Source organism: Zonotrichia albicollis, chromosome 14 (assembly GCF_047830755.1).
Source record: "Zonotrichia albicollis isolate bZonAlb1 chromosome 14, bZonAlb1.hap1, whole genome shotgun sequence".
Lineage (NCBI taxonomy): Eukaryota > Metazoa > Chordata > Aves > Passeriformes > Passerellidae > Zonotrichia > Zonotrichia albicollis.
In genome coordinates, this window is record NC_133832.1 from 16,655,198 (window position 1) to 16,680,924 (window position 25,727).

The 25,727-nt window shown below is 40.2% G+C and overlaps 1 protein-coding gene across 3 annotated transcripts in view; it reads left to right on the forward strand.

Moving 5' to 3' along the window:
• Window positions 1-25,727, forward strand: part of LOC106629447 (connector enhancer of kinase suppressor of ras 2) — a 170,051-nt gene that overhangs the window by 123,970 nt on the left and 20,354 nt on the right. For all 3 annotated transcript variants that reach the window (XM_074551825.1, XM_074551824.1, XM_074551826.1), the window contains 6 exons: window positions 9,637-9,671; window positions 12,735-12,783; window positions 16,253-16,301; window positions 17,361-17,536; window positions 18,903-18,976; window positions 24,332-24,403. In XM_074551825.1, coding sequence (XP_074407926.1) covers window positions 9,637-9,671; window positions 12,735-12,783; window positions 16,253-16,301; window positions 17,361-17,536; window positions 18,903-18,976; window positions 24,332-24,403 — 455 coding nt within the window. The remainder of the gene's footprint in view (window positions 1-9,636; window positions 9,672-12,734; window positions 12,784-16,252; window positions 16,302-17,360; window positions 17,537-18,902; window positions 18,977-24,331; window positions 24,404-25,727) is intronic.

Genomic DNA, 25,727 nt, shown 5'->3' on the forward strand with positions numbered 1-25,727 from the left:
ATCCAGAAATTTGGGTGTTGTCCTGTGGGATGGATGCAGGCATACAGGTGTTCTCCTGTGGGATGGATCCAGAAATTCAGGTGTTCTCCTGTGGGATGGATGCAGACATACAGGTGTTCTCCTCTTAGGATGGATCCAGGCAATCTAATGTTCTCCTGTAGGATTGAGCCAGGCATTGAGGTGTTCTCCTCTTAGGTTGGATCCAGGCATTCAGAGATTCTCCTGTAGGATGGATCCAGAAATTCAGGTGGTCTCCTCTTAGGATGGGTGCAGAAATTCAGGTGTTCTCCTGTAGGATTGAACCAAGCATTCAAGTGTTCCCTGGTAGGACTGATCCAGGCATTCAAATGTCCTGTTAGGATTGAACCAGGCATTCAAATGTTCTCCTGTAGGATTGATCCAGGTACTCAAGTGTTCTCCTGTGGAATTGATCCAGGAATTCACAGGTTCTCCTGTAGGATGGATGCAGAAATTCAGAGGATCTCCTGTAGGATAGAACCGGACATTCAGATGTTCTCCCCTTAGAAGTGACCCAGGTATTCCAATGCTCTCCTTTAGGACTGATGCAGGCATTCAGGTGTTCTCCTGTAGGACTGATCCAGGCATAAAGGCTCAGTCCTCTACTCCATGTTTTCAAGCTGTATTTCAGTCTGAGAAAGGCTGCTCAGTGTTGGTGTCATGATGAATTTCTCCTAAGAGTAACTTTTTCAATGTCAGTATCACGACAGCTTTCTCATCAAAGTCAGGACAGAACAGCAAAACACAAGGCAAGAATCATTTGCTGTCAGATGCTTTAATAAAATCGTGCTCTTAATTACTCATCTCATTGAGTTTAGTTTAATTAGACTGCATTATCTCTGAAGGTTCATAAGGATCCTGCACTCAGCCTCTGATAATGATTTATTATACATTAATTTATAAGCTTTTGTATTTTCACTTTGATTACTGTGTCTTGTAAAAACAGATGAGTTTAATGGAGTTACTGTTTATTTAAATTTATTTACTTAAATTGTGGATTTCAATCTCTCTGACAGAGATTATCAGCACCATAAAGTCAAAGCAAAGGATTTCAAACCTGGAGAGAAAATCAGCAAGCAATTTATCAGGATGAATGAGAAAATTATTATATAGCCCTGCAACAAACCCCAACAATATTTCATAACTTGGTAGATGAATCAGCTGGTTTCAGTCAGTTTTTGGAATTCTGTAGATGATCTGTTGGCTCACCTGAGTTCTGAATAGAGGGAAAATAGGTTGTTTGTGCTAAGATGCAAATTCCACACTTGATTTCAGGACTGAAGTTATATTTTCTTGCATGATTTCCACACCATAATGCAATTAATTGATGTGACAGATTAGCAGCGTGATATTGGATAATAATAAAGTAAATATTGAAAAATACCTGAATGACATAAAATGTCAACTCTAAAGGGTCTGAAGGAAAAGCAGGAAACTGGAAAACAGGAAGAACCAACGTGGAGAGGTTGTTCCACCCCAGAAGTGAGTGAGTGTTCACAAACTCAGTTAAATGGGCAGTGATTACAGGGGAGGGCACAGGTAAAATGATTATTCATGCACTGACAGAGCAGGATTAATTCTTTTATCACCATAAATTTCTGGAGCAGCATTAAAAGAGACCTTTGCAGTCCTTCAGGAGATAATCACAGGAATCAGAATATCTGAGGCACTTTGTCAACTGCCTTATAAATATACAAGAGGAACTGAGTCGACAAACACACAGAGCTGCTGACACAGATTTTGTGGGTTCTTGCCAGCACAGAATCATTCACATTAATGTCTTTCCACTTCGAATACTGAAAGAATTCTGAAAAGCCAAGCAAAAAAAAAAGGGGCATATTTATCTTGAAAGAGAGCTACCCAGAGCAAAAATGTGAAATATCAAAGAACATTCCATGGCAGCTTGATAGCAAAAAGGAAAAGTAACAGAGTTGTTGTGTTCTTAGATATAAATTTATAAGTTTTAAGTAGGTCAGCTCATTTCCTTAATATCTAAAGGTGTTACCAGGATTTCCATAAGCATTTTGATATACAAACTTTTTTGGATAATGACACCAAATCACCTTAAAACAGCTTTTGCCACATTTTTATTTAAAAAGTTGACAAAGCTGGTTTAGCTTTTCTTCTTACTTTTGCTCTGTGTTTTTCAATGGAAGGCAGAAGTGCAGAACTGGTGGAATCCCATTTCCATGAAATCCTCTCCTCTTAACACATGCCCAGTACAACTTCTGGATATAGATCAAAATTCCAGGCCAGATAAATGCTTTGGGAAATGGAGAGCGTAAATAGGATTTTCATCATCTTTAGTGAAGGGAAGGTGATAATGTTTTGTAATCAAACAAAGATGGCTTGATGGAAGGAGGAATTGAGCATCACTTAGCCATTGCTTCATTTTCAAAGCACTTACATAAATATGTAACAAAAAAACCCCAAAAGGCACTTACTTAACAGTAGTTTAAATTACCAGACATAAGAAGTTGTGCAAAATTGGTAATTGCAGAGATTCACCACTAGATTAATGCTTTGGAAGGAATGTTGATTTGGAACCTAAAATTAAACAATTAGCCTGATTTCATAAGTTGCTGGGAGGATGCAGAGTTCCTATATAAAATGGATATTTAGGTAATGCAATATTGGCAGCGTGCCCAGGATATAAAATGATGCATGAAGCCATGTTGCAGCAAAATATTCCTGTCAAGAAACACTGCCCCCTTCCAGGATATATTTATAACTCTAATTTAATTGATATGCAATGTCACAGAACCTAACCAAGAGTCAATTACAATTAGCAAGGCTGTTATAAATAATTATTAATTAATAGAGTATCTCTTGGAACATGACTTTCTATGTTTACTAATACTTCACTTCTGAAGTGACATCATTTACCAGGTTGAACCTAAATATGGCTTACAAGGATAGAGTTAAAATCTGAATATGCTTTTATTTTATTTTACCAGAGTTCATTCTGCAAAAAATTAACTTATCACACAGGACTCCAGCTCAGTTGACCAGACATACCTGGGAAATTTTCATTTTGCGTTTCTGACCATAAAACAAACCACAAAAAATCTTGGAAAATCTTCAGGATTTCACAAAAAGTTATAGAAAACTGTGCCTATGCTGCTGCCCAGTTCCATTTTGCTCTGTGGCAACCAGCTTCCATCTAAAGGCAGAATATTGAAGTTCTCCTTCCAGATCCAGTCAGGAAATCCACACAGTGTTCAACTCTGTGGTTTTATTGCAGAACTTTCTGAAGCTCTGAAATTCAATTTGCTGGTTACCACATTAAATTCTCCAATTGGATAATGATCTCTCATCTGGTTTTACTTGGTGATAAATGTTCTGGGCCTATTATCTACAGAGTAATTGGATATTTTCCTTTGTAGTATCATATATTAAAAAACTGGAGAATAGATTGGAATTTCTAATTTTTTTGCGTGCGTGAATTAGAATTCAGTGTGTTGAAAAGACTTAATTTTTAATGAGTTTTAACATCAATTCTTTCATTTCAATGTTCCCTTCACAGTCAAACAGAAATAATGGAATTCACTGAGAGTGCCAGACCAGGAGTCACCTTTTATTTGAAAGACCATTTGAAACATGATGGTGTTTTAGGGTTGGTCATTGTCACCCAGCACTTGCTTAATTTGCTTTTTGTTCCCTTCTTGCTGATGCCAGGACGTTGGTAACTCATCCCTGTGGCACAGGGTGATGGAAATGCTCTTTCAGTGTTCCCAGGGCTGCACAGGCAGTTTGACAAACGATGTGAAGTTTAGTGGTACATGCTGGGAATTAAAACCTGGGCAAAAGCAATGTAGGGCTGGGTGTTGTGTAATGGGTGCACGCTGGGATGTGCCAGATGTTCCAGATGCTTTTTTGGGCTGACAGGCAGTCTGAGGGCTGCTCTGATAAGTGCAATAATTAAGATAGTCTGGGAGAATCACACATATTCAGCTCCAGTGGCTGAGGGAGGAGCCTTTTATTGCCAATTTTGCAGGAAATGTGCTCATGTTTTATTTATTCCTTCCTGCTCTTGCAGAAAGAAACAAAACTGAGCATTACCTTTTTCAGAGTTTTATTTCCTTTCCCGAATTGCTGAATAAATTCTATCTTTGCTTTTTATTTAAGTATCTGTAATGTGGGAAAACCTTCTTTTCCTACCTTGCAGTTATGTTGGGAAATCACTGTGAGGATGGTTGTGTGGATTCTGCTCAGAAAGGCCAATATAAGTAATTTCTGTGTTCTGTAGCTTCAAAATGAGTCTGCCCAGTTGTACTGATTGGAAAATAATATTATTTTTCATTGGGACTGTGCACATGAAGGCTTGAGCTGACAAGTGTCTCCCTCATCCTTGAAGAGTATCCTTGAGTAGCAATGTCCAATAATGTCTTTATTTAGAGTTCTGTTCAGACCTGACTCTCTAAACTACACCATTCATTAATCTGTAAACAACTCAAAGGGGGAAAAGGCATTTTAAAAAGGTGTTTTACATTATGAGGAGAAATAAAATGTTAAGAAAGGTTCTTTTTAACAGTAATATATTAATATAATCAGTCTTTAGGTTTCCACATGCAGTAATCAAGAACCTCATAACTGATTTGGATCTAGGGAAAATAAAAGGACTAAACCAGTATTAACCCAGAACTGAGGCTGTCCTTGGTTTCAGCCCCTGGCAGAGCTCAGGAGAGGGCTGGGGTTTTTGGAACAGCCAGGTTGGGATGGATGTGTCTGCAAACTCAGCCCCAGGACAGGCTGCTGTTCCTGCAGCCTCCAAAGGCTCAGGCTGCCTGGCTGGCCCGGAATTCCTTTATTTGCAGTTATGTCAGGACACTTTGCACAAAGCAAATACGAGGCTGCCTTTATCCAAACATATGCAGTGTTTTCAGAAGTAATTCTGCTCTATTAGAGCATATTTAAATGATGATATTCTGCATCTTCAAACAAACCACCACCAATGCAAGTCAGCAAATGAAGCATTCATTAACCTGCTGTGACTTCATGGGTAAATTGCCATTTGTAAAACATTCTGGAGTCCTCTGACTCCAGAGAACCACAACACAACTCAGTTGTACTGCATTGTATTATTGTATTATTTTAGCAAATTAATTTATGCCTTATTTTTATTGTTTTGCCAGGCTACCAAAAAACCCAGTTTAGATATAGTCAAACTAAATATATATATATATATATTCTAAAGCCAAATTTAACAGCTGTTTGTTAGTAAATATTAGTTACAACTGATATTATTGGTATGATAATTACAATATTTATCCTCCAGAAGATGCACCAAATAAAAATCTCTCCCTTACCACACAAATTTCATCTCCTGCTGCTGAAAGAATCAATGTGCAGGAATTCAGTTGAAAGCTTTTGGGGACTCCTCTGAATTTTCTCTCTACCCAGTGGCTCAGCCTTTCTCCCCTTCCTTCCCCACTTCCTTCCCCAGCAGGAGAACCAGGATTTGGTTTTGGAGGACAGGAGCAGAAAGGCAGGGTTTGGGATTTGGAGGACAGGAATATTTCAGGGCAGAAAGGCAGGATTTTGGGTTTGGACAACAGGAATATTTCAGGGCAGAAAGGCAGGATTTTGGGTTTGGACAAGAGGAATATATCATGGCAGAAAGGCAGGATTTTGGCTTTGGAGGACAGGAATATTTCAGGGCACAAAGCCGGATTTTGGGTTTGAACCAGGAACATTTCATGGCAGAAAGGAAGGATTTTGGTTTTGGAGGACAGGAGCATTCCATGGCACGAAGGTCAGCCCTGGGCAGGGAATGGGGCAGGTGAGGAAGAGGAGGGAGGAGGAATTGCCTGTTTTCCCTGAGCTGCCCTGCTCCCCTGTGTGCTGGCAGTGTGATCACCTCCCATCATCACAAACTCCAGAGGATCCCCTCCCTCTGCCCCCAGCCCATTTCTCACCTGCCCTCCTGTTTCTCCTCAGCACAAATTTGGGTACATGAATGTCGATTACAGTGGGTGATTTCCTGTCTCTGTTATCTCTCCCCTCAACAAGGGGGAGTGGAATGAAAACCTCAAAGGCCATTTTTATTTTTAGCTCAGCATGATAATTTTGAAAGCAGATTCAGTGGGTGAAAGCATCAGCTCTCTCAGGTAGAGAGGTAAGTAAAGCCCCTTGTAACAAGGCCACAGTTTGATTGTTTTTGAACAAACATGATAAAGGGAAATCTTCAGGATAATAAATATATGAGTTAAAGAAGCAGAAGAAGAAATATTATTTATTTTTTACTTTTATTAATAATAATTCAGTATCTGACTATAGAGGAGTGGAAGAACAGAACGATAAAGCAGCTTTGGAATCTTTGCATCTGAATAAATGATATATGTATATGGAATAAATATCTTGAATTGGCCACTGAGATGAGTAACACACATGAAACTATTCTAATCTCATTATCTCATAACCAACTATTCTTGTCTCTTGCTTAGGAAACAAGTAAATAATGGGTATTGAATATTTTCACAGCATCTCTGCAGCTCAGGGTTCTGTTCTCAGTGGTTTATCTGATTTCTTTACTTAGGAGAAGAAATTCTGATCCAAATGAAATTTTTGTATTTTTTTTTAATAAGTTATTTATAGAAGTTTCTGGTAAATGGGACTTTGTGCAGGATTTCCTCTGGGAGAGGAGCCTCAGATGTGCCTGTGGCCCCACAGAGGCTTTGGTGTCCTTTCATCTCCACTCCTGCAAGGCAGCAGCAGATCCTGGGGATCCCTGGAGCTCCAGGAACGTGGAGCTGACTGAAGAAGGCAGATAGGTGCCAGTGACCTGAATTTCACAGCGTTTGTGCTTTATAGTCTCTGACAGCATGGCAAGACTGGTGTCTCCTGAGCCTCCCACATGGCTGCTGCTCATCAAAGTGGCCTTGTAGTAAGATGAAGTAAAGTTTTACTTTGGGAACTAGGAAAAAGCAATTTTTTTTTTTTTCAAATGTCACAAAGTGGTAAGAAGTAACTGCTCAAAAAAATTTATATATGAGGTCGCTGAAAATGCAGGTAGGAGCCTTCCACATTGTCATTGTCAGCATTGAATCTGCACGTAATTACAATTACACAAGGAAATTAATTTTAGCTATAGGGAGACATTTATAGAAATGCCAGGGTGTGGGTGTTTCCATGTATAGTACCCGAAATCCTTTATAAAGGTTGGCATTTCAAGCTGCCAACAGGATTGTTCTCCCAGGAGAGCTTCTTTGGGCAGAAAATCAATCAAATGAAAGATGACAAATACGTGACAAAGGTCTGTAGTAATCCCAAATGTCCACAGTTAATTACTGGTAATAATCTCTATGTTAGTGATGAGTTGGTCAGGAGCTCAGATTTTTCTTCTAATAAATTAATTATTGATAGACTTTAAAAGGTGTAATTATGTTTTTTATGTTTCAAGTGCTAATATCAACAATTTTCTCTCCCTCTGTATTTATATAGATATTCTTCTTTGCTCTTTTCTAAATTACAGCAACTAATAATCAGTTACAATAATCTATGAGTTGTTCAATGGTTAAATCATATTTTTCTTTTTCACACTGTTATAGAGTCTTTTTAAATTTCCCTGCTACAGATTATGCTTCAGTTAATGAGATTACATTATTCAATATCTTTGGAAATTAATGCTTGGTAATGCAGAAAAATTTGTGCTGTTGAAAGACTGACCTCTAGAAAAATGTGTTTTATTATCAGAAGCAAATTTCTCCCTAGTAAGTCTTTTTTCAGCCCAATATATGCAAGTTCACATCCCACTCATGAAATCCATCTGATCAAAAGGAATCTGGAGCCACAATCCAAGGTGATCACGTGGGGCAGAAGTGGATTTTGTGCATTTTCTTGGGAGGAAATAAAAATCTGAGTTCTTATAGCAGTGAGAATTTGTAATTCAGGGGCTGGGAAGAGCAGCCAGAGCAGGTGAGGGAGGGTTATTCCAGCTGTGCCAGGGAACAGAGCGTGGGATGGGACCCATTTGGGGCAGGGAATAAACCCTGGTTTGGAAACACTTTGCTTTTACTTTGGGAGCATTTTCGGAAAAGGAAATTAAGGAATAGAATGGGAAGCACTGACTGAATTAGCAGTCCCACTTTTAGCTGCTAAAATTAGAAACCTTGGAAGTCAGAGGGATAAGAGGAGGAAAGCTTTGAGCCTTCTGGTAGAATAAATTCTATTTTTGTAACAGCAGCACGGGGAGTGCTGCTGTCAAAGTTCTTCTGCTCGCTTGGCCACACAGTATTTTCCTGGGCTGTCCCCAGTATTTCCAGGGATGCTCAGACTGCTTCATTTGTGTTTAGCAGGGCATTTTCAGCACCAAAACAACCTCTCTGAAAGAGCTATTTTGCTTTAGCTGTGTGCTGTTAACACTTCCAGTCTGCTTTGAGAAAATGTGAGTATTTCTACAGGGTATTTTCAATATCTTTAAGTTCTCCAGGCTACATTTCAGCGTGCTCAGAGGAGAATTGAGGCATTTCTGGCTGTTAGGGGTTTTGTACTCAGTCACTCAGTGGGGAGCTCCTGCCTTTGCCTGGTTTCCACAAGGAGTGTCTGAGAACTCCTGCTTTTAGTGTAAGGGCAATTTTCATTATTGTTCATCAGATGAGGCCCCTTATTTGAGTGGGATGATCTTTGCAGCTCCCATTTGCTGGAATATTCCAGCTGAAGCACTAAAAGCTGATAACTGGCTCTGTGCTGGGCTCCCAGGGCCAAGGGGGCTCCTTGCAGGAGGAGGAGGAGGTGGCAAAATGTGAATGTGTTTTCTGAAGCTGCCTTAGAAACCCCGCTGCAAAAATGCACCCAGCAACTTCCTGTGCTCCGAGCTCATCTGAGGCTCAGCATTATCTGTGAGCAAACATCTGCTGCAGGCACCCAGCAGTGGCACCAAACCACAAACCCTGCCTTTGCTAAAACGATCACTCGCCTATTTGCGTATCCAGAAAGTCAAAGATTTTGTAGATTTCTGTATTTATAAACAAATACAGGTGAATTTTACAGCCTGTTTGGGGGGTGGTTTTTTGTAATCTTGTTTTTTGTGAATTTCATTTTTTGTGAATTTCATTTTTTGTGAATTTCCATATTTAGCTGAGGCAAAAATCCTCCATCATAAAACTTGTTTTAAAGTTACTTAAACCGTCTGAAAATTTTATTTTTAACCCCAAATCAGCTGCTGCTTACCCCACAAAGGTTCATTTCCAAACATCACAGGAATAACCAGTGTGGTAAATCAAGTTATTTAAAGCTATGTAAGAGTGATGTCAAAGAAAGTTTGTCCTTCTGAAATTCTGTATTTTACATTGCAATATTTGCTCTTTGCATTCAAACTCCCCTTCAAATATTAACACTTTTGCAAATATTCAAACAAATTTTAACTCTCTTATTTTAAAGAGCTTTGGTCACACTCAGAGAGCATCTGAAATTCGTTTGTGAGTGCAAATGCAAGTTGTTTTAAGCATGATCTTAATTTTAAAATAACTCTTAGCTGGAAATTGAAATAAATGTTCCATTTCCTTTGCTTTAGAGTTGCAGAATGACTGTGGTTTACCTCTGTCATTTTTTCACTGTGCTCAGAGCACCAAGGAAGTCTGGTCTTTGTGCTTAATGCTCTTCATTTTTCTTCTACAGAGACCAGGGGATCCAGTCAGCGGAGATACTGAAAGGTAATTACTTCTGTTATTATATATTTAAATATATATACTCAGTTATATTTGTGAATTAAACTTCTTTCTTTACTTTTAGAGATTTCGTTGCAGTATTTGAGGAATAGATTTTTCAGGGTTTAGAGATATCAGTGCTGATATCATTTACATTTGATGAATGTTTGATAAATAAAAATTGCAAAGATTTAAAAAATTCTTCAGATAAAAGTTTATGAAATATTTGTAGAGGGGAAAAATTCTACTGCTATGTTGCCCGATCTACTTTTTTACTTTTGAAATTCAGTATTTCGGACTCACTCTGAGGATGAAAAATGTAATGTGTGTCTAACACAATTTTCATAACCAACAGGCAGAGTGTTTCAATGAACATCTACCTCTAATTCAGTCTGTACAAAATCATGGCTTGTATTTGTGGTTTGGAGTACACAGATATTAAGAATGGGGTCTTCAGTTTGGCCTTTAGGTCTAACTTGAATCAATTTATTCTACTGAAGAAAACAGTGATTTTGTCTTCCATTTCTTTGCTGTGTATCTGATGAAGTATCTTCATGTTGCATGCAAAAGTCACAGTTAAAGGAATGTTTGAAGCAACAGCTTCTTTGCATCATCATATATTCTAATTAAGTTTAGTTGTAATCTATGATAATTATTCTTTTTATGTTTTTTCATCCTGTATATGGCCTAAACCCATTTAAGAAGCGGAATAATTAATTAGATTTAGAGTTCTTTGACCAATGTAAGGGATTTACAGCTGCTGATGATTCCTTCAGTGCTATGAACATCCCAGAATTCAAAAGTCTGAGGTGTGACACTGTCAGCTGCTGACCACCTCACACTTGATTTTCAGGGCTGACAGCATTTTCACCTCTTTATGTGTGTTTTAAACATCCCAACGCAGTTGAAAGGCAGCTGTGGTGGTGCCCATTGGCTGCCGTTTCCCTGGTGTGCTGTGCATGGTTAAAATGGCATTATTAACCCAATGGGGCAGCACTGTTAGCAGAGATTAAAGTTAAATACAGATGAAATTTCACCTCGTCTGACAACAGCCAGTCCTGCCTCTCCAGTTCAGCACTTCATCACCTCAGCTAAGAGTGGAGGTTTGCCTTTATAGGAGATTAAACATATTAATATTTTAATATTAATATTTTGTTCCACTTCACAGCCCCCCTCCTGTGCAGGGTTACCTGGGAGGAGAGTGAGTTATTCTTGCTCTCTTTTGAATTAAAACTTCATGTCACATTTTGCCTCCACCTCTTACACCTGAGCGTTCAAAACCTGCTGTTTTCTGTAAATCTGGCTGGTTTTATTCATCCTCCCATCCTCTTTAAAGGTTCTCCTGTCCTGTTCTTCTCTCTCACCTGTTTCTCTCATTTCCAGCCCTGGGCTCCTTCCTGCCTGACTTTGTGCATCAGAGAGAGAACCCCCACCATTGTGTCTCCATCACCATTTCATTTCCTCCTCCACACCCCATTTTGGTGCAGAGGAGTTTGTTTTTCTCCTGAGCAATTTTGTTTTTCCCATAGCAAAGGGCTCCTGGTTTTTCCCAGCAGGTTGCACAGGCCCAGCTTGGCAGGGACGTTTCAATCCAGATGGAACATCCCTGGTGGACAGGACAGGGCACCTGCCAAGAAATACTTTCCAGGGACATATGACTTGTGAGAATTTTGGCAAACTTTCACAGCAAAAGGCCATGCTTTTCTATTCTTTTGTAGAAGAATCCTTCTCCCACACATTTTAGATTTCAGGCCCAAAACATGACCATGTTATGTCTTTTCAATATGTAGAAAAATATTTCAAGAGGCAGAATTATATCACCTTCCTAATAACATTATTTAAAGTCATTTAAATAGCTTAAACCAAAATAAAACCCAATTTTCAGATATTTATTCCCTAGAGTTAAACTTTGGCAACCAGGAGTCAAACTGTGTAGATAGATTGACGTATTTGGGTGAAATATCATTACCTTCCATGAGTGAAGGAGTGGAAATTTTGGTTGGATATGCAGAAATTCTTCCTCTGAGGGTGGGCAGGCCCTGGCACAGGTGCCCAGAGCAGCTGTGGCTGCCCCTGGATCGCTGGCAGTGCCCAAGGCCAGGCTGGACAGGGCTGGAGCAGCCTGGGACAGGGGGAGGTGTCCCTGTGATCAGAACCACACAAGGGGAGAGAGGCAGAAAAACTGCATCACCCACACGGGGCACAGCTGCTGCTTGGATGAACATGTTGCTGAATTTTTCTTTATTTTTTATGTGAAAACACTGCTCAAGTTCTTTCTCATAACACATTTTGTCTTTGTAAATAATCCTTAAAGATTATTTTCATCACGGTCGTGGCGGTGTGCTTTGGAAATTACTTTTTGTAGTTGTGACTAATGCTGGAGAGATAAGAAGAGATAAACATTTTTAAAATGACTTTCAGGCTTGACATTTTGCTGTCAGTATTGCATGTTCAGATGCACCTGTGCTGCAGAGATTTACAGGTGCACCTGAGTTGCTCGAAGCATCAACAGCCCAGAGCAGAGAGCTGAGCCAGGGATTTCAAACCTCACTACAAAATACTCAATAATTCATCTGCAGTGAGAATTTCCCTGTTGTAACAGGAATATATTATATAAGAGATGGAAGTTCTAGTAACCTAAATGTAAATCATGGATCCAGATGAGGTGGTTAAAAATGCATTCCTGTGACCAGGTAGATAAATCCAAAATGCTACATGTGTGTATTAGTCCAAGTTCTGAAAATGGATAAAATTACAAATCTGACCCTGATTCAGTGTCCTATTTCCATCATGGCCAATTCTGTTTGCACAGGACAAGGAAAGGCCTCTGGTGCTGCTGCCCTGCCTTATCTCCAGTCTTTACAGAAATCACATATATCAGAGATGGTAATATTGCATTTTAAAGTGTCAATTCTTGGTATCTGTGGCATCCTGTACAAAGTCTTACAGAACTTGGTGCTGCAGGATGCTGCAGTTATATTTAGAGATTCACAGTGTCTGTAATCACTATGTAATCAGTTTGGGTTTTTTCCCTGTGGTTATTTGACATCTTTCTCCCGTTTGTCCTAGATATGCAAGTTCTGCCATTGACCATCCAGGAAACACATCCATGAGGAAGGTGAGGATTTATAAATGTGCTTGAAACAAGCAAAAAACTCCTCAACTGTTCAATTCATTGCCATATTTTTAAAAGATACCTTAGATATCCCAAACCTTGATATTTGCCTATGTTATGAAAGAGCTAAAAACAAAAATCTAGGAATAATTTCCATGTTGAGGAGACTGGCTGCTGCAACCACAGCAGGTCAGTGTGCCTGAAATGCTTTTAGTTAAGATTAGAACTTAGGAATTCAGTAAAGTTTGGGAACCTTGGTGTGTGTTCCAAGTATGTGATGGTTTGGGGAGGAGAATCACACACCACATTGGGCTGGAAGGCGCCTCTGGAGGGAGGCTTACCCTGAAGGTAAAGAAAACTTTTAAAACTCTTAGAATATTTAAATACTACCAATACTATCATAGGGAGATTGGGGATTAAGATTTTCAAGTATTTTTTATGGTACCAACTCTGAGGTGCTCCATTTTCAATGGAAAATAGCTGTAAAAAAAGCCTTTTTTATTATTTAGCCTTTGTAATTATTTCATACAAAGGACAAACAACAGAACCTTCATTTGTAGAATGTCAGTTCTTCATTCTGACTTGGCACTTTTTACACTGATTGGGTTGGACAGGGCTTGGAGCACCCTGGGACAGTGGAAGGTGTCCCTGCCATGGCAGAGGGGATGGGATGAGCTTTAAGGTCCCTCCCAAACCTTTCTGTGGCTGTGATGACTCAATTCTAAACATTTTTCCCTAAAAATCCTGAGGTTAAAGCCAGTGGAGTTCCAAGCAACCAGTTTTACTTTTTATTTAGTGTTTCTGTGCCAGCACTTCTCCCACCCCCTGATTACACCGAGAACTCCTTAATTTACCTTCAGGAGCATCAATTCAATTCTGGCAGTTTTTAAATTTCATTTTCCCCTGTGCTGGCTTTGGGTGGGGGTGGCAGGGTGGGCACTCTCAGGCTGTGGCCTCGTGGTGTGGTTTTGAGATAAGAATTGAAACACTGAGAGCCCCAGTGAGTTCTCCATCCTCTGTCTGTCTCCCATAGCAACTCTGAGTCATTTGGAGTTGTGAGTTCTGTTTCCTCGCAGTGTTTGCCACCAAGTTAATTATATTACAGTGGTTCTTTTATCTCTCAGAGTGTGGAGTTTGAATTTTTACCTTAGCAGTGCTAATTAACTACTGATTCCCAAGGTATTGCAAACCTCACTTTTTTAGTTTCCTTGGTTTGAATACATTCTATGTGTGCATAAACAAAACAGGAAAAATAATTAGCTTTTAGAAGAAATATATTTTTTATTTCAGAAAGATATTTTCAGCTCTCCCTTGATTTGTTGCGCTGTTTCTTTCATTTCATCCTGTAAGCATGTGCACTGTTATGGAAGTGAACAAGCTTTCTTTTCTATTGTTTATAAACACTGGGTTTAAAATTTCCCATAATTTGACAGAGTTTCTGCTGCTAAAGGGAAGATATATGGAAAAAAGTAGTGTTTGCATCTGTGTACAGATTGTGTCACACTCTGAGTTCCTGGCTGAGGTTAAATAAACTCATTTTTGCTTTGGAATGGTGCTGTCCATCCAGGAAGAATAATTAGCTAAGTGTTTTAGAAGAAAGATATGTTTTATTTCAGAAAGATATTTTCAGCTCTCCCTTGATTTGTTGTGCTGTTTCTTTCATGATTTTTAAAAGTTTCATATTAAGTGATGCATACCAGTTTCTGGGGAGTATCCTCTCCAGACATTTCATTTGTCTTGCAGTTCTTTAAATTTACCCACATTTCATTATAGAGTTTTATTCCATCCCTGCATTTCTCTAGCCTAAATTGGGGGGAAATTTGGTGATGTCTTTTTCAGAACACACCTGCTTTGCCCTGATGCATTTCCCTGTGCAGAGGAACACTGAGCAGGTTGTTCCAGCCCCAGACCTCCAGCTGACCCAGCAGGGCAGATCAATATTGCTGCTGGGATTTGCAGCCCATCCCCAAACCCCCCAGAGCTGCTGTGCACATTTCACACCTTCTCTCAGAGAATTTTGGTTTCATTTTCTGGATTTTGCCACATTGCCTCCAGCACAGAGCATTCATCTTTGCCTCCTCTGAATGAAGGGACACGTTTGCAGAGATGAAGTGAAACAGGGAGATGTGCTGAGTTAGGGGATGCTGTCCATCCCTCCTTCAGTGAGCATCCCTGGCACAATTGTCACATTTTGAGGGACATCCCTAGTGCTGAGTTAGGGGATGCTGTCCCTCCCTCACTCAGCATCCCTGGCACAATTGTCACATTTTGAGGGACATCCCTGGTGCTGAGTTAGGGGATGCTGTCCCTCCCTCACTCAGCATCCCTGCCACAATTGTCACATTTTGTGGGACATTCCTGGTGCTGAGTTAGGGGATGCTGTCCCATCCCTCACTGAGCATCCTGGGCACCATTGTCACATTTGGTGGGACATCCCTAGTTCTGAGTTAGGGGATGCTGTCCCTCCCTCCCTCACTGAGCATCCTGGGCACAATTGTCACATTTTGAGGGAAATCCCTGGTGCTGAGTTAGGGGATGCTGTCCCTCCCTCAGTGAGCATCCCTGCCACAATTGTCACATTTGGTGGGACATTCCTGTCCTGGGGCTGGCAGGGAGAGCAGGCTGGGCTCAGGGGAGCACAGGGAGCTGCTGATCCCTGCAGTCCCCACAAAACCTTCCCCTTGTGAATGCTAAATCAGGGTTACAGACAGGGCTGGGCATCCCAAACCCACTCCTCCCTCTGCTGCTTTCATTTAAAATCAACCTTTGTCTTTCTGGAGCTGGAGTCTTGTTTGCACCTGATTATTTTCTAGGGTTTTTAAGTATTTGTTCATTGGGGGCAAATCCTTGCAAGTTTTTGAGTACTATGTCTGGTTTTAGGTTTAAATAAAGACCTGATTTTAGGGTTCCCCCCCCCCCCCCCCCAGAATCTGTAGCAATTTTCTAATGCTGCCACAAAATGAAAAATTTTTTTTTTTTTTCCTGGGACTTATTCTGACAACCACCAACCCAAAAAAAACTTCTTTCTGTGGTGGGAAGTGTGACTTAGACACGTCATTAAGCACAGGATTTTGTATATAATGTTTGTGGTGAATATTTCTTTTTGAATACATATTTTTATAATTATTTCCTTGATGCAGCAAACTTCAAATACCAGTCAGTTCATCAGCTCCTTCGTAGGAATTTATATCTTTAGTTTTCAAACCTCTGCACAGCTTTCATGCAAAGACTCCTTGATGCTTTCATTGCAATTGTAATTAATATTTTTAAAGTTGTTTTAATTTGCAGATTTAGCAGAGTGTTGTTTTCTTTATGATGTTGAGGAAAGTTGTAAGAGGAAAATGACAGAAGGGAGATCCTGTGATCACTGGTGCTGTGATAACCCTGGAGAGGGGAGTGAATGAAAGCTCTTACATGTTACTGCTGCCACTTGCACTGGTGCTTCATAATTTATTTATTTTTTTCCTTACAGTCATTCCATTACGCTTCCCTCAGGGTAAAAAGCAGGAAATGGTCAAAAGGTAACTTCTTTCAGTTAACATTCTGAAACCAGAAAATCAGGCTCCTTCTCTGAGAATAACAAAAGTTCAACTTGATTCAAATGTTTCTAAATTTGATAGTAAGCAATAAAGGAAAATACCAAATTAGAATACTAAAAGAAATGTTTTATGGGTATAATATAGCTTGGATGGGTGGAAGAATTTCCTTTTCTTTAGGAAGAAGGCAAAGAGCATCTATGAACAAATTGATGAGAATTTGCCTGTGGAACACTGCAGAGCAAAGGATGGTGTTTTATATTCTCTAAATTTCTACCCTATTTCACAGCTGTAGGACAAATGTAATTCTTGTAGCATCATAAACTTGATTTTTCACATGGAAAGAAACTGATATGTTAAGGAAATTTCCTCCAGAGTTTTTTTCAGGAAAATAAATTGAATCATATTTATTAAAAACCTGGTTTTATTAATATTTACAAGGCAATCTAAGCCTTTCAATTAGGATTCATTGAAATAATACCAAGAAAAAGAAAATTAACCCTGTTGCTGGTGCTGTGCCCTTAACAGGATGCTGTAAAGTTAACATATTTTTGCTCACTTCAGGATAAAAATCATGTAAGCAAGTGCGTTGTTATGAAAGTGAGCAATCTTTGTTTTTTATTGTTTATAAAAATTGGGTTTAAAATTCCCATAATTTGACAAAGCTTCTGCTGCTAAAGGGAAGATATATGGCAAAAAGTAGTGTTTGCATCTGTGTACAGATTGTGTCACACTCTGAGTTCCTGACTGAGGCTAAATAAATTCATTTTTACTTTGAAATTATGCTGCCCATCTTAATCAGAAAAAAATGCAGCCCTTAGAGGAATTAACCCTCTGGAGATTAAATAAAGCATTGCATAAACCAGGCACTTTTCATTGTGATCACGGGGGAACCAAAACCACAGGGCACTGCTGAATTTGGAAATTGTTCAGAGTGAGCCTGGAGAGGGTTTGGCTGGGAGGGAAAGGTTTGAGCTCATGTGTTCATTGAAGAATGAACATTTCCATTCCATGAACCGGAGCATTGCCTGTGTTCTGCCCCAGGGGGGTCCCTGTCCAGCGTGAGCCGCAGGCGAATCTCCTGCAAGGACCTGGGCCACGGCGACTGCGAGGGCTGGCTCTGGAAGAAAAAGGACGCCAAGGGCTATTTCACCCAGAAATGGAAAAAGTACTGGTTCATCCTGAAGGATTCCTCCTTGTACTGGTACACAAACCAGAATGTAAGTACGGGCCAAGCTTGGAAGAAGTCAAAATGAAAGCTTAAGTTTTATAGTTCTTGTAAAGTCTATTTTCACTGCGTGCTCGGGTGATCTGCCACTTTAATTGCCAGGTCTGGGCACTCTGGCTGGAAATATTTCAACTGAAATTCTTTTTAAAAATCTCCAGATCCATGTTCAAGCTTAATAAAATAGCAGAATGTTCATGGCAGTCTAAGAAATGAGTATATCTGTAGTTAATCCTTTTCCACACATTTATTTGGACTAACACAGTGTTCACACTCAGCTCTCCCCAGTTTCACTTGTGAGGGGGGATGTGTAAAGTGCAACCATTTCTGTTAATTAAGCATTCTGTGAAGCAGATGTGAAAATCTGAATTTGTAAATCTCTTTATCCAGAAGTTATTTTTATATCAATGTTCCTCTTGCTTTTTGCTGAATTAGTCTGGAGTTTGCAGTTTCTCATGTGCAAAATGCTGTTCTTGGTGAAATTTTCCTGAAAACCAATGGGCCTATGCTGGTGCAATCTGCATAAATGTAGGGAAATAAGAGAGGGGAGAAGCCCAGAATGGTTCAGTGATGCTCTTCCCTTTGTGAGCAGCAGCCCCAGTGCTTGGGCTGAACTCTGCAGCCTGCTTTGGTTACTGAGCTTTTACTCCACCTCTCCCATTCCCTCACACAGGAGGTGTTCAGCAGAAAACTGCCCTCAGTTTTGTGGGTTTTGTAGCCCAGGAGGGGTTCAGGCTGTGGGTGATGAAGGGGTTTGTGGGGCTGGCACTGGCTGTGTCCCCCAGCTCTCAGGCTGGGCCTCAAACCAAGCCTTAACTCACTGTGCCCTTGCTGACACCTTTCAAAACCTGCCTGGTGTTAATTTAGTGTCTCTCTGCTTTTCCTCCTGAATTGCTTCAAAAGAAGCAGAAAGTGACAGGATGCATTTCCTGGTTATTTCCTCCCCATTTAATCAGAGGTGACCTCAGCAAGGAAGCTCCTCAGGGGCCGGGGTGTGACAGCTGTGACTTTCAGGAGAGACAGCCACCAAACAGCTGTAAAATCTGATTTACGGGGAAGAATCAGAGCTGTCCTCTGCTTAGGGGCTGTGTTTGGGGCTGAAAGGTTTCCTGTGATCTTCAGCAAAGGGGGTTTGGGATGGCTGTGCCTCCTCTGAGAAAGTACCAGTTTAGTTACCTCACAGACGTTATTTACATTGAATTGAATCCATTCCATAGGAAAAACAGTTTGTGCAAATTACATTCAGTACCTCCTTTGACTGGGTAGTTGTTCTTTGTACAAACCCCAAACAGCTGCTGCTCATTTCTCTTTTCTTTAATTCTATATTCATTTTCAACATTTTATTTTTCCTCATTCAATAGGATGAAAAAGCAGAAGGATTCATTAGTTTACCTGAATTCAGGATAGACAGAGCAATTGAATGCAGACGAAAACAGTAAGTAATGTGTCAATTATATTCACAAAGGATTGCTCTTGGAAGTTTGCTATACTGAACGCTTGCAAAATCCAAAGAAAGAAGTTACAAAGAAAAAAAAAACCTTGAAAACTGTAAATATAACATCATAGATCCACTTAAGTTTTAGTATTTCTCTTTATTATAAAAGATGCAATGTAATGTAAATTCCATTTACTGGATTAAAATGAATTGAATAATTCTTTAGCCAGCATGCCAGATAGTCCAGTTACAGCTTCAGCTAAATAAGTAAATCAAAAAGCAATGAATACTTTAGTAAAGAGATAAAACTTTTTCAGGTTCAGTGAGGCAGTATTTTCCCATAGGAAATAGCATAACAAATATCATAGCAGGGAATGGTGAATATAATCTTAATTTTCTCTTTTATGGGGGAAGCTTTTCATACCCAATATTGTGTTGCTCTCAGCTGCTAAAATATTTAGGTTCCATATGCAAAATGAACTCTGCATTATTGCTTATGTGCATATTGCTACTGCTACATTCCACTCCACTAAAAAAACATTACAAGCTTTGTACAATTAAGGAATATTTAATAACAGACATTCATTGGAAACTGCTCCAAACAGTGTTGGGATTGCAATTAACAGGTTTAACAGAACAATTCCAATGGTTTGAGAGTGGCACTTTGCTGGTATCTCCTGAATTATTTGCATTTGTCTTCTGTGTGCTTTCCTACTTTTAACTAAGCATCCTGGGTTTTTCCTCTGCTTTCCCAATGATTAAATGCATTTTTGGTCTGAGGAAACAAGTCCTACAACTGTGAGCACAGTACAATAGAAATATTGAAGGTATGAATTACAATAGAGGCTGCTCATCAGAAAATCAAACCTCTTCAGTTGCCTGTTCTTGTCTGGGGATATTATTACTGTGTCAGAGAAGTACAAGACAGTGCAATTTACACTTCTATTTCTCCTTTCAGCTGAGGGTATCACTGTAGAAATTAAACATGAGCTGAGCACTATAAATACCTCAGAGCCATGAGTAGATATTAATAATGATATTGAACAAAAATACAGGAAAAATAATACCCTTTTGTTAGAATCTAAAGCACTTAACAGATTTCAGTGAATTAACCAAGATCAAACAGAAGGTCATTGTGCACAGCTAGAAATAGCTTCCAGAGCTTTCCTCAAAGCATGAGAACACAATCCCTCAGAACTCAGCTTAGGGAAGGATTTCTGTAGGGTGTGTGCACAGGGAAAAGTCCGATTAACTGAAACTTTGCACACGACTGAAAGCTGAGAACCTCCAGGCTTTGAATCCTTTCAAAAGGAGGCAGGTCCAGAGGTAAAAGTATAATGAAGAGGTTCATAGTATATTCCCTTTTTTCCTGAGCTTAATTTCTGTTTGATTTCTTCCTTCATGGACTACCATTTATATATTTCCCCCATCACAAGAACTGCACCTGACCTTAGCCACTGTTTTACCTGGAAGTGAGTGCAGTGAAATTCAGAATATTCAGCACGTGGGAGTGGGGGCCAACCCACAGCCCCTGTGAGCGCACCTGGAAAACTCTTACCTGTCCTGTTCTGGGCTGTCCTGCAGGCCAGGAGTGAGCATCATTGCATTGCCTGATCCCAGAGAAAAGCCAAAACCACAGTGTCAGTTTTCCCTCAGCTCTCCCCAGTGCAGAACTAAGAACATTCTGGACCTCAGATTGGATTTCCCCTCAGATCTCTGCTATTTTCACAGCTATTGATGTGAAATGTTCAAACCCTTTGGAAACTAAAGGATGTGAAGACTTACTGGGATAATTACTGGGTTTCTCTTTCCCACTGTTCTGTTGGAGGGGGAGCTCTGCTCCTGATGTCCATGGCCCACAGTGATGGAATAGCCTCAAGAAAGCTTTCACAAGAATACAGATAATTGAATGCATTATTTGGTATGGTTTGATGATGTGCCTCAGTAATGCATTTAATGAAGGCACCCTGATTATTTCAGGGGCCCTGGCATTATCTCAGGCTGCTCCAGCTCTCCAGGCTGTAGCTGGACAGGCAGTGGCCTTGTCCCTGTGAAAGGAGCCTCTCTGCTCTGCCACTGAAAACCTTCCCACTGCTGTCAGGCAACACCTGCCTCCTCCTGATTAAAAGTGATCACAGAGTAGGGGAAATTATAGTTATTTGAGTTTGTGTGCTGTGGCATGACAGGAATATCGTGTTATTTTCACAGATACTGATAATTATAATGCCCCATGATGATGCTGATCCCCAAGTATAAAGATTAATTGAGCCACAGGTGTAATTAATCCTTATCAACTGGTGCCTTGCCTGAACCTTCAGCAGCTTCCACCTAGTGAAAATTTTCATAGCCTAGTTAATGCAAATTTGGGTCTTAAATTTATCAAGGATATGTCACAGTGTTGGCACTTCATATTGAAAGTGTGCAGTCAGAGCTCTTTACAAATGTCATTGTAGTACAGGCAGACAGGAAGGTACAGCTTAAATGTTGCTGCAGTTTCATAATTTTATTATTTCTGAAAAGAATTTGACAGTCTGCAGACAGCAAAGCCCCCTTGAGCCACCAGTGGGAAGAAACTTCTGGGCTGTGTTAACTGGAGTGCAGCCAATGGATGGAGAGGGATTATTCTTTAAACTGGCACTCACTGTGCCACATCTTGATTATTGCAGCCAGTCTGGGCCCTCCAAACCAAGCCAAATGTAAATATATAGATCTAATTCTTCTAAATTATTCACATTTATACATCTCAAATTGTTCCCCTGGAGACTGCAGTTCCTAATGCTAGAAATGTATCTAATCACTTCCCTAATAATAATCTTAGTGACACTGCTGGGAGATGAAGATGGATTTATTGTTGTGTTTTGCAGTCCTCACAGAGAACTGCAGCACATTTAAATCAGAGTTTGCACAGAGCTGGGATCTCCAATTCATAGCAATAAAGATCTCTTGTCTGCAGCCTGCAGATGTGCAGCAGTGCAATGCACGATTGCAGCTTTAATGTTCACTGTCTCAGGAAAGGATCACAATATCAGACAGAAAGATCTCAAGGAACATTCACACAGTAACCAATCAGAGCTGTTTGCAGGGACCTGGCATGTGGGAACTCTTTGCAAAGCAGCCAGACCTGCAGCATTTCCCTGATTTCCCCTGACAAAATTCCTGCTCTTTATGGCACCTTCACAAGTTCTGTAACAGCTGAGAAAGAGCCTGCAGACAGTGCCTGACCTGTTGCACACTCCTGATTTCACCTCTCTGTGAAACCTTAACTGAGGCAGGGTTCTGTGAGAATGTAAAATATTCCAATAATCCCAGGATCACAGCCTTGTTTGGGATGGAAGGGACCTTAAAGATCATCCCATCCCACCCCTACCGTGGGCAGGGACACCTTCTACTCAAAAATGATCCACTAATCATAGGTTTTATCACATTACAGGAGCACAGGGGAGCCAAATTACACTCTGTTTATCACACTATAACTTCCACCCATTAACACCGAAACCCCAATAATGGCATTTAAATGCCTGTATGTGTTTAAATTTCCTGTCTAGGAAAATAATCCTATTTACAAGCAGAAACTCCATCATGTGATATTGTCTCAGGATTAGCCAAGAGGATTAGGATGTTTAGATCCAGCCCCTAATCCTCTCCAATCTGAGCCAATCCCACTGGAGATGCTTGGGCAAGGGGAGCAGGACAAGGTGCAGATGCTGCAGCGAGCTCAGACCAACAGCAGAACAATGCAGGAGCGTTTGTTTAGTCGTGATTTTCTGTTTTGAGCATCAAAAATGTAGTAGTGTAAGGGATTTCTGTTGAAGGCACAGTATTTGCTCATCTCTGGGTAATTAAAGATGTGCCATGTACTGCTCTAATTCAGACACACAAAACTGTCCCACCTTTGTCACCCACAGCTGTTTGCAGAGAACCAGTGGGAATTGCTGGTACTCAGTTGACATAGAGGGATTAAAAAGAAGACTAAGAATGATAAGAATTCTTGACACTAAAACCATATCATGCCAATCAGTTAAAAGAAAGCATAAATTTGATCAGAGCCTACTTAAAACTGCATTTATGTAATGATCAAAAGAGAGATAATTAACAAGCCTGTGCCATCTAGTGGGCACCAGGGATCCCTGTGTGGGATTTCACAGCCACTCACTGCTTTTATTTACAAAGTACCAGCAGCCAGGGCAGTGAGGCTCTGCAGTGGAAATTACCACTGTCCTGATGCCAAAACAACACTTAAATACCTCCACAGCCTCCTTTGGTGGAATTTAATATTTAATAATAACCCTCCGTGCAAAGATAACCTCGCTCTTGATATCCCTAATCTCATGAAGAAAGAAACTGCACAGAAATACAGATTTCTGCTGTAGGGCTTCTGTTAGGAAAGCTATTGCTGGATGCATTTGTATTAATTATATATATTTAAAAAATCACTGTGCCCAGGTGAAGCTTCTTCAGCTTTCATCTTGTCTCTGAAAACTGCAATAAGTCATAGTAATTAATAAAACACTCATTTGCATTTAAGCTATTAATAGTGGAAACATTGCATCACAGGTTCTTCATAATTCCACGTGTAATGATTCCTAATCTAATTCTTACATCTGGTAATTACCATATAAATGTCAGTATTTTAACATAAATGTTATGAATGATAGTGTGGCATTTTTTTAGCATTTGCCAGCTAATCAAATTAATAGTCTTTAATGCTGGGACCTTCTGGTTTCCTTGATAGCAAAACTCCTTTTCATTATACCCTCACAAAAAATTATAAAAACTGTAATTGTTGTTCTTTGCAGTTTTCAACTGCTCAGCTGAGGGAGATCTCAGGGATTGGACCACATAAAAGCATTAATAAAAAGCATTTCTGTGAACTATAATCACCTATGCCATCTGATTATTATCTATTATTCCAGTGATTTCTAGCTCAGCTTGGCAGCCCTCTGCATTTCTTTTTGTAGAACATAAAACTGTCATCAAATACATGAGAAGAGGTGGGGGGGATCAAACATTTATTCCTTTAGTTGATCTTAGGAATACAACTAAGATGTACTTGAATATACTCAATAAGACTTTCAAATTAACCCAAGGATTTTTCAGAACATCAATGATTATCAAAAGGATTTCTATTTCTATGTCATTCAAGTGCTTTTGAAATTTTTGCAAAGTATGAGGCTCACAAACATAGGTGTAATCAGAGCGGGGGAATCCATTGATAAATTTTGGCACCAAAATTCAGACTGAAGATGACAAATGCCTGTGAAACCTGAAGAATCATAGAGCAGGACAGTCTGGTGTATTTGTAGACAAGATGTTTGAAAGAAAAAGTGGTTTTTATTCTTTCTGCTCTTTTTATAGTGCCTTCAAAGCATGCCACCCCAAAATAAAGAGTTTCTACTTCGCAACCGACTGCCTTGAAGAGATGAACAGGTGAGTTGTGTGTCCCCTTTGTTGTGGGATGTTCTTTATCCTAGCTTCAATATTTCATCTGGGACAGGAATTTCCTCCTGGGGCCTGATGGGATGCTGGCTCATGGTGTTCTCAGGAATTAGTTTTCCATTAATTTCAGTAAATACATTACATTCTGTGGCTCACTTTGCTGGCATTTCCTGCCACGACATGTCTTAGTTCTGCAAAGGAAAGTTATTTGTGATGGTGTCATCTGTGTTCATTAGAAATCTTCTTTTGTTGATGGGCTTAAGGTTCATCACCCTTGTTTTGTAGGTAAAGGCTGGAAGTAGCTGGAAGTCTCAGTGGGATCAGTGTTTGTGGTTTATTAAACAGTGCACCCACACCAAAACTCGTACAGAGAACACCCAGGTGGTGGGGTGTGTGTGTATATACATATATATATGTATAAATACATATGTATATTCCCCTTATAATGCCAAGAACAACTCCCAGTAACACATAAAATCAGCAGTTATTAATTTTATTCACCACATCACTGTCCCAACACAGAGCAGAGGCAAGCAAAATTCCACTTTTGGTGTTGCAGTGAGTTTTAGATGTCCTTGGATGTGCTGGGGGGACATTCCAAACTTCTGACTGGACCAGGCACTGGACAGCCTGATCCAGCATTAAAGCTGGCCCTGCTGGGGGTGGCTGTGGGAACAGGCACCTCCTGGGAGCTCTTCCAGCCCAAATTGCTCCGTGCTTCTCCTTTGTGGTTCAGGGGGGAAGGTGGGACAGGGCCTCAGATCCCAAAGGCAGGATCAGATGTCCTCCCTCCTCCTGTTACCTCAGAAATTTGTTTATTCCCAGCTGAGGTGGAAAGCACAAGGACACCTGGGACAAGGTCACCATCCTGGGAAGTCTGAAATCTTTCCTGGCACAGATAACTGAAACTTTGAGATGTTCTCACTTACAGTTGTTCTTAATGTTTGCCAGCTTGGGAAGACAAATATGGATGGGGTTTTTCCTTTGGGATATAAAGGCCTAAAAACCATTGTTGAATTAACATTTATATTCTGTGGCTTACGTGGCTCTTCAGGTATGTTGGGCTGTGAGCCTGGCTGGGGTGAAACGGTGGAGAACTGTTCATCCTGCTCTGAGGAGGGGGGTGAGCCTCACTTATCAGCAGTGGGATGCATTCAGGGTTTAAGTTTGCTGGAAAATATTTTTTGAAGGTTGTTAATGTTCCATTGCTCAGTTCTGTGGGGTGGTTCAGGTTTGCTGAAGTGAGGATGTTTTGCTGGTTTAACTCTGCCTGGTCTCCCTTGATTTCAGCTGCTGGGGTAGCTCTCGTTTGTTG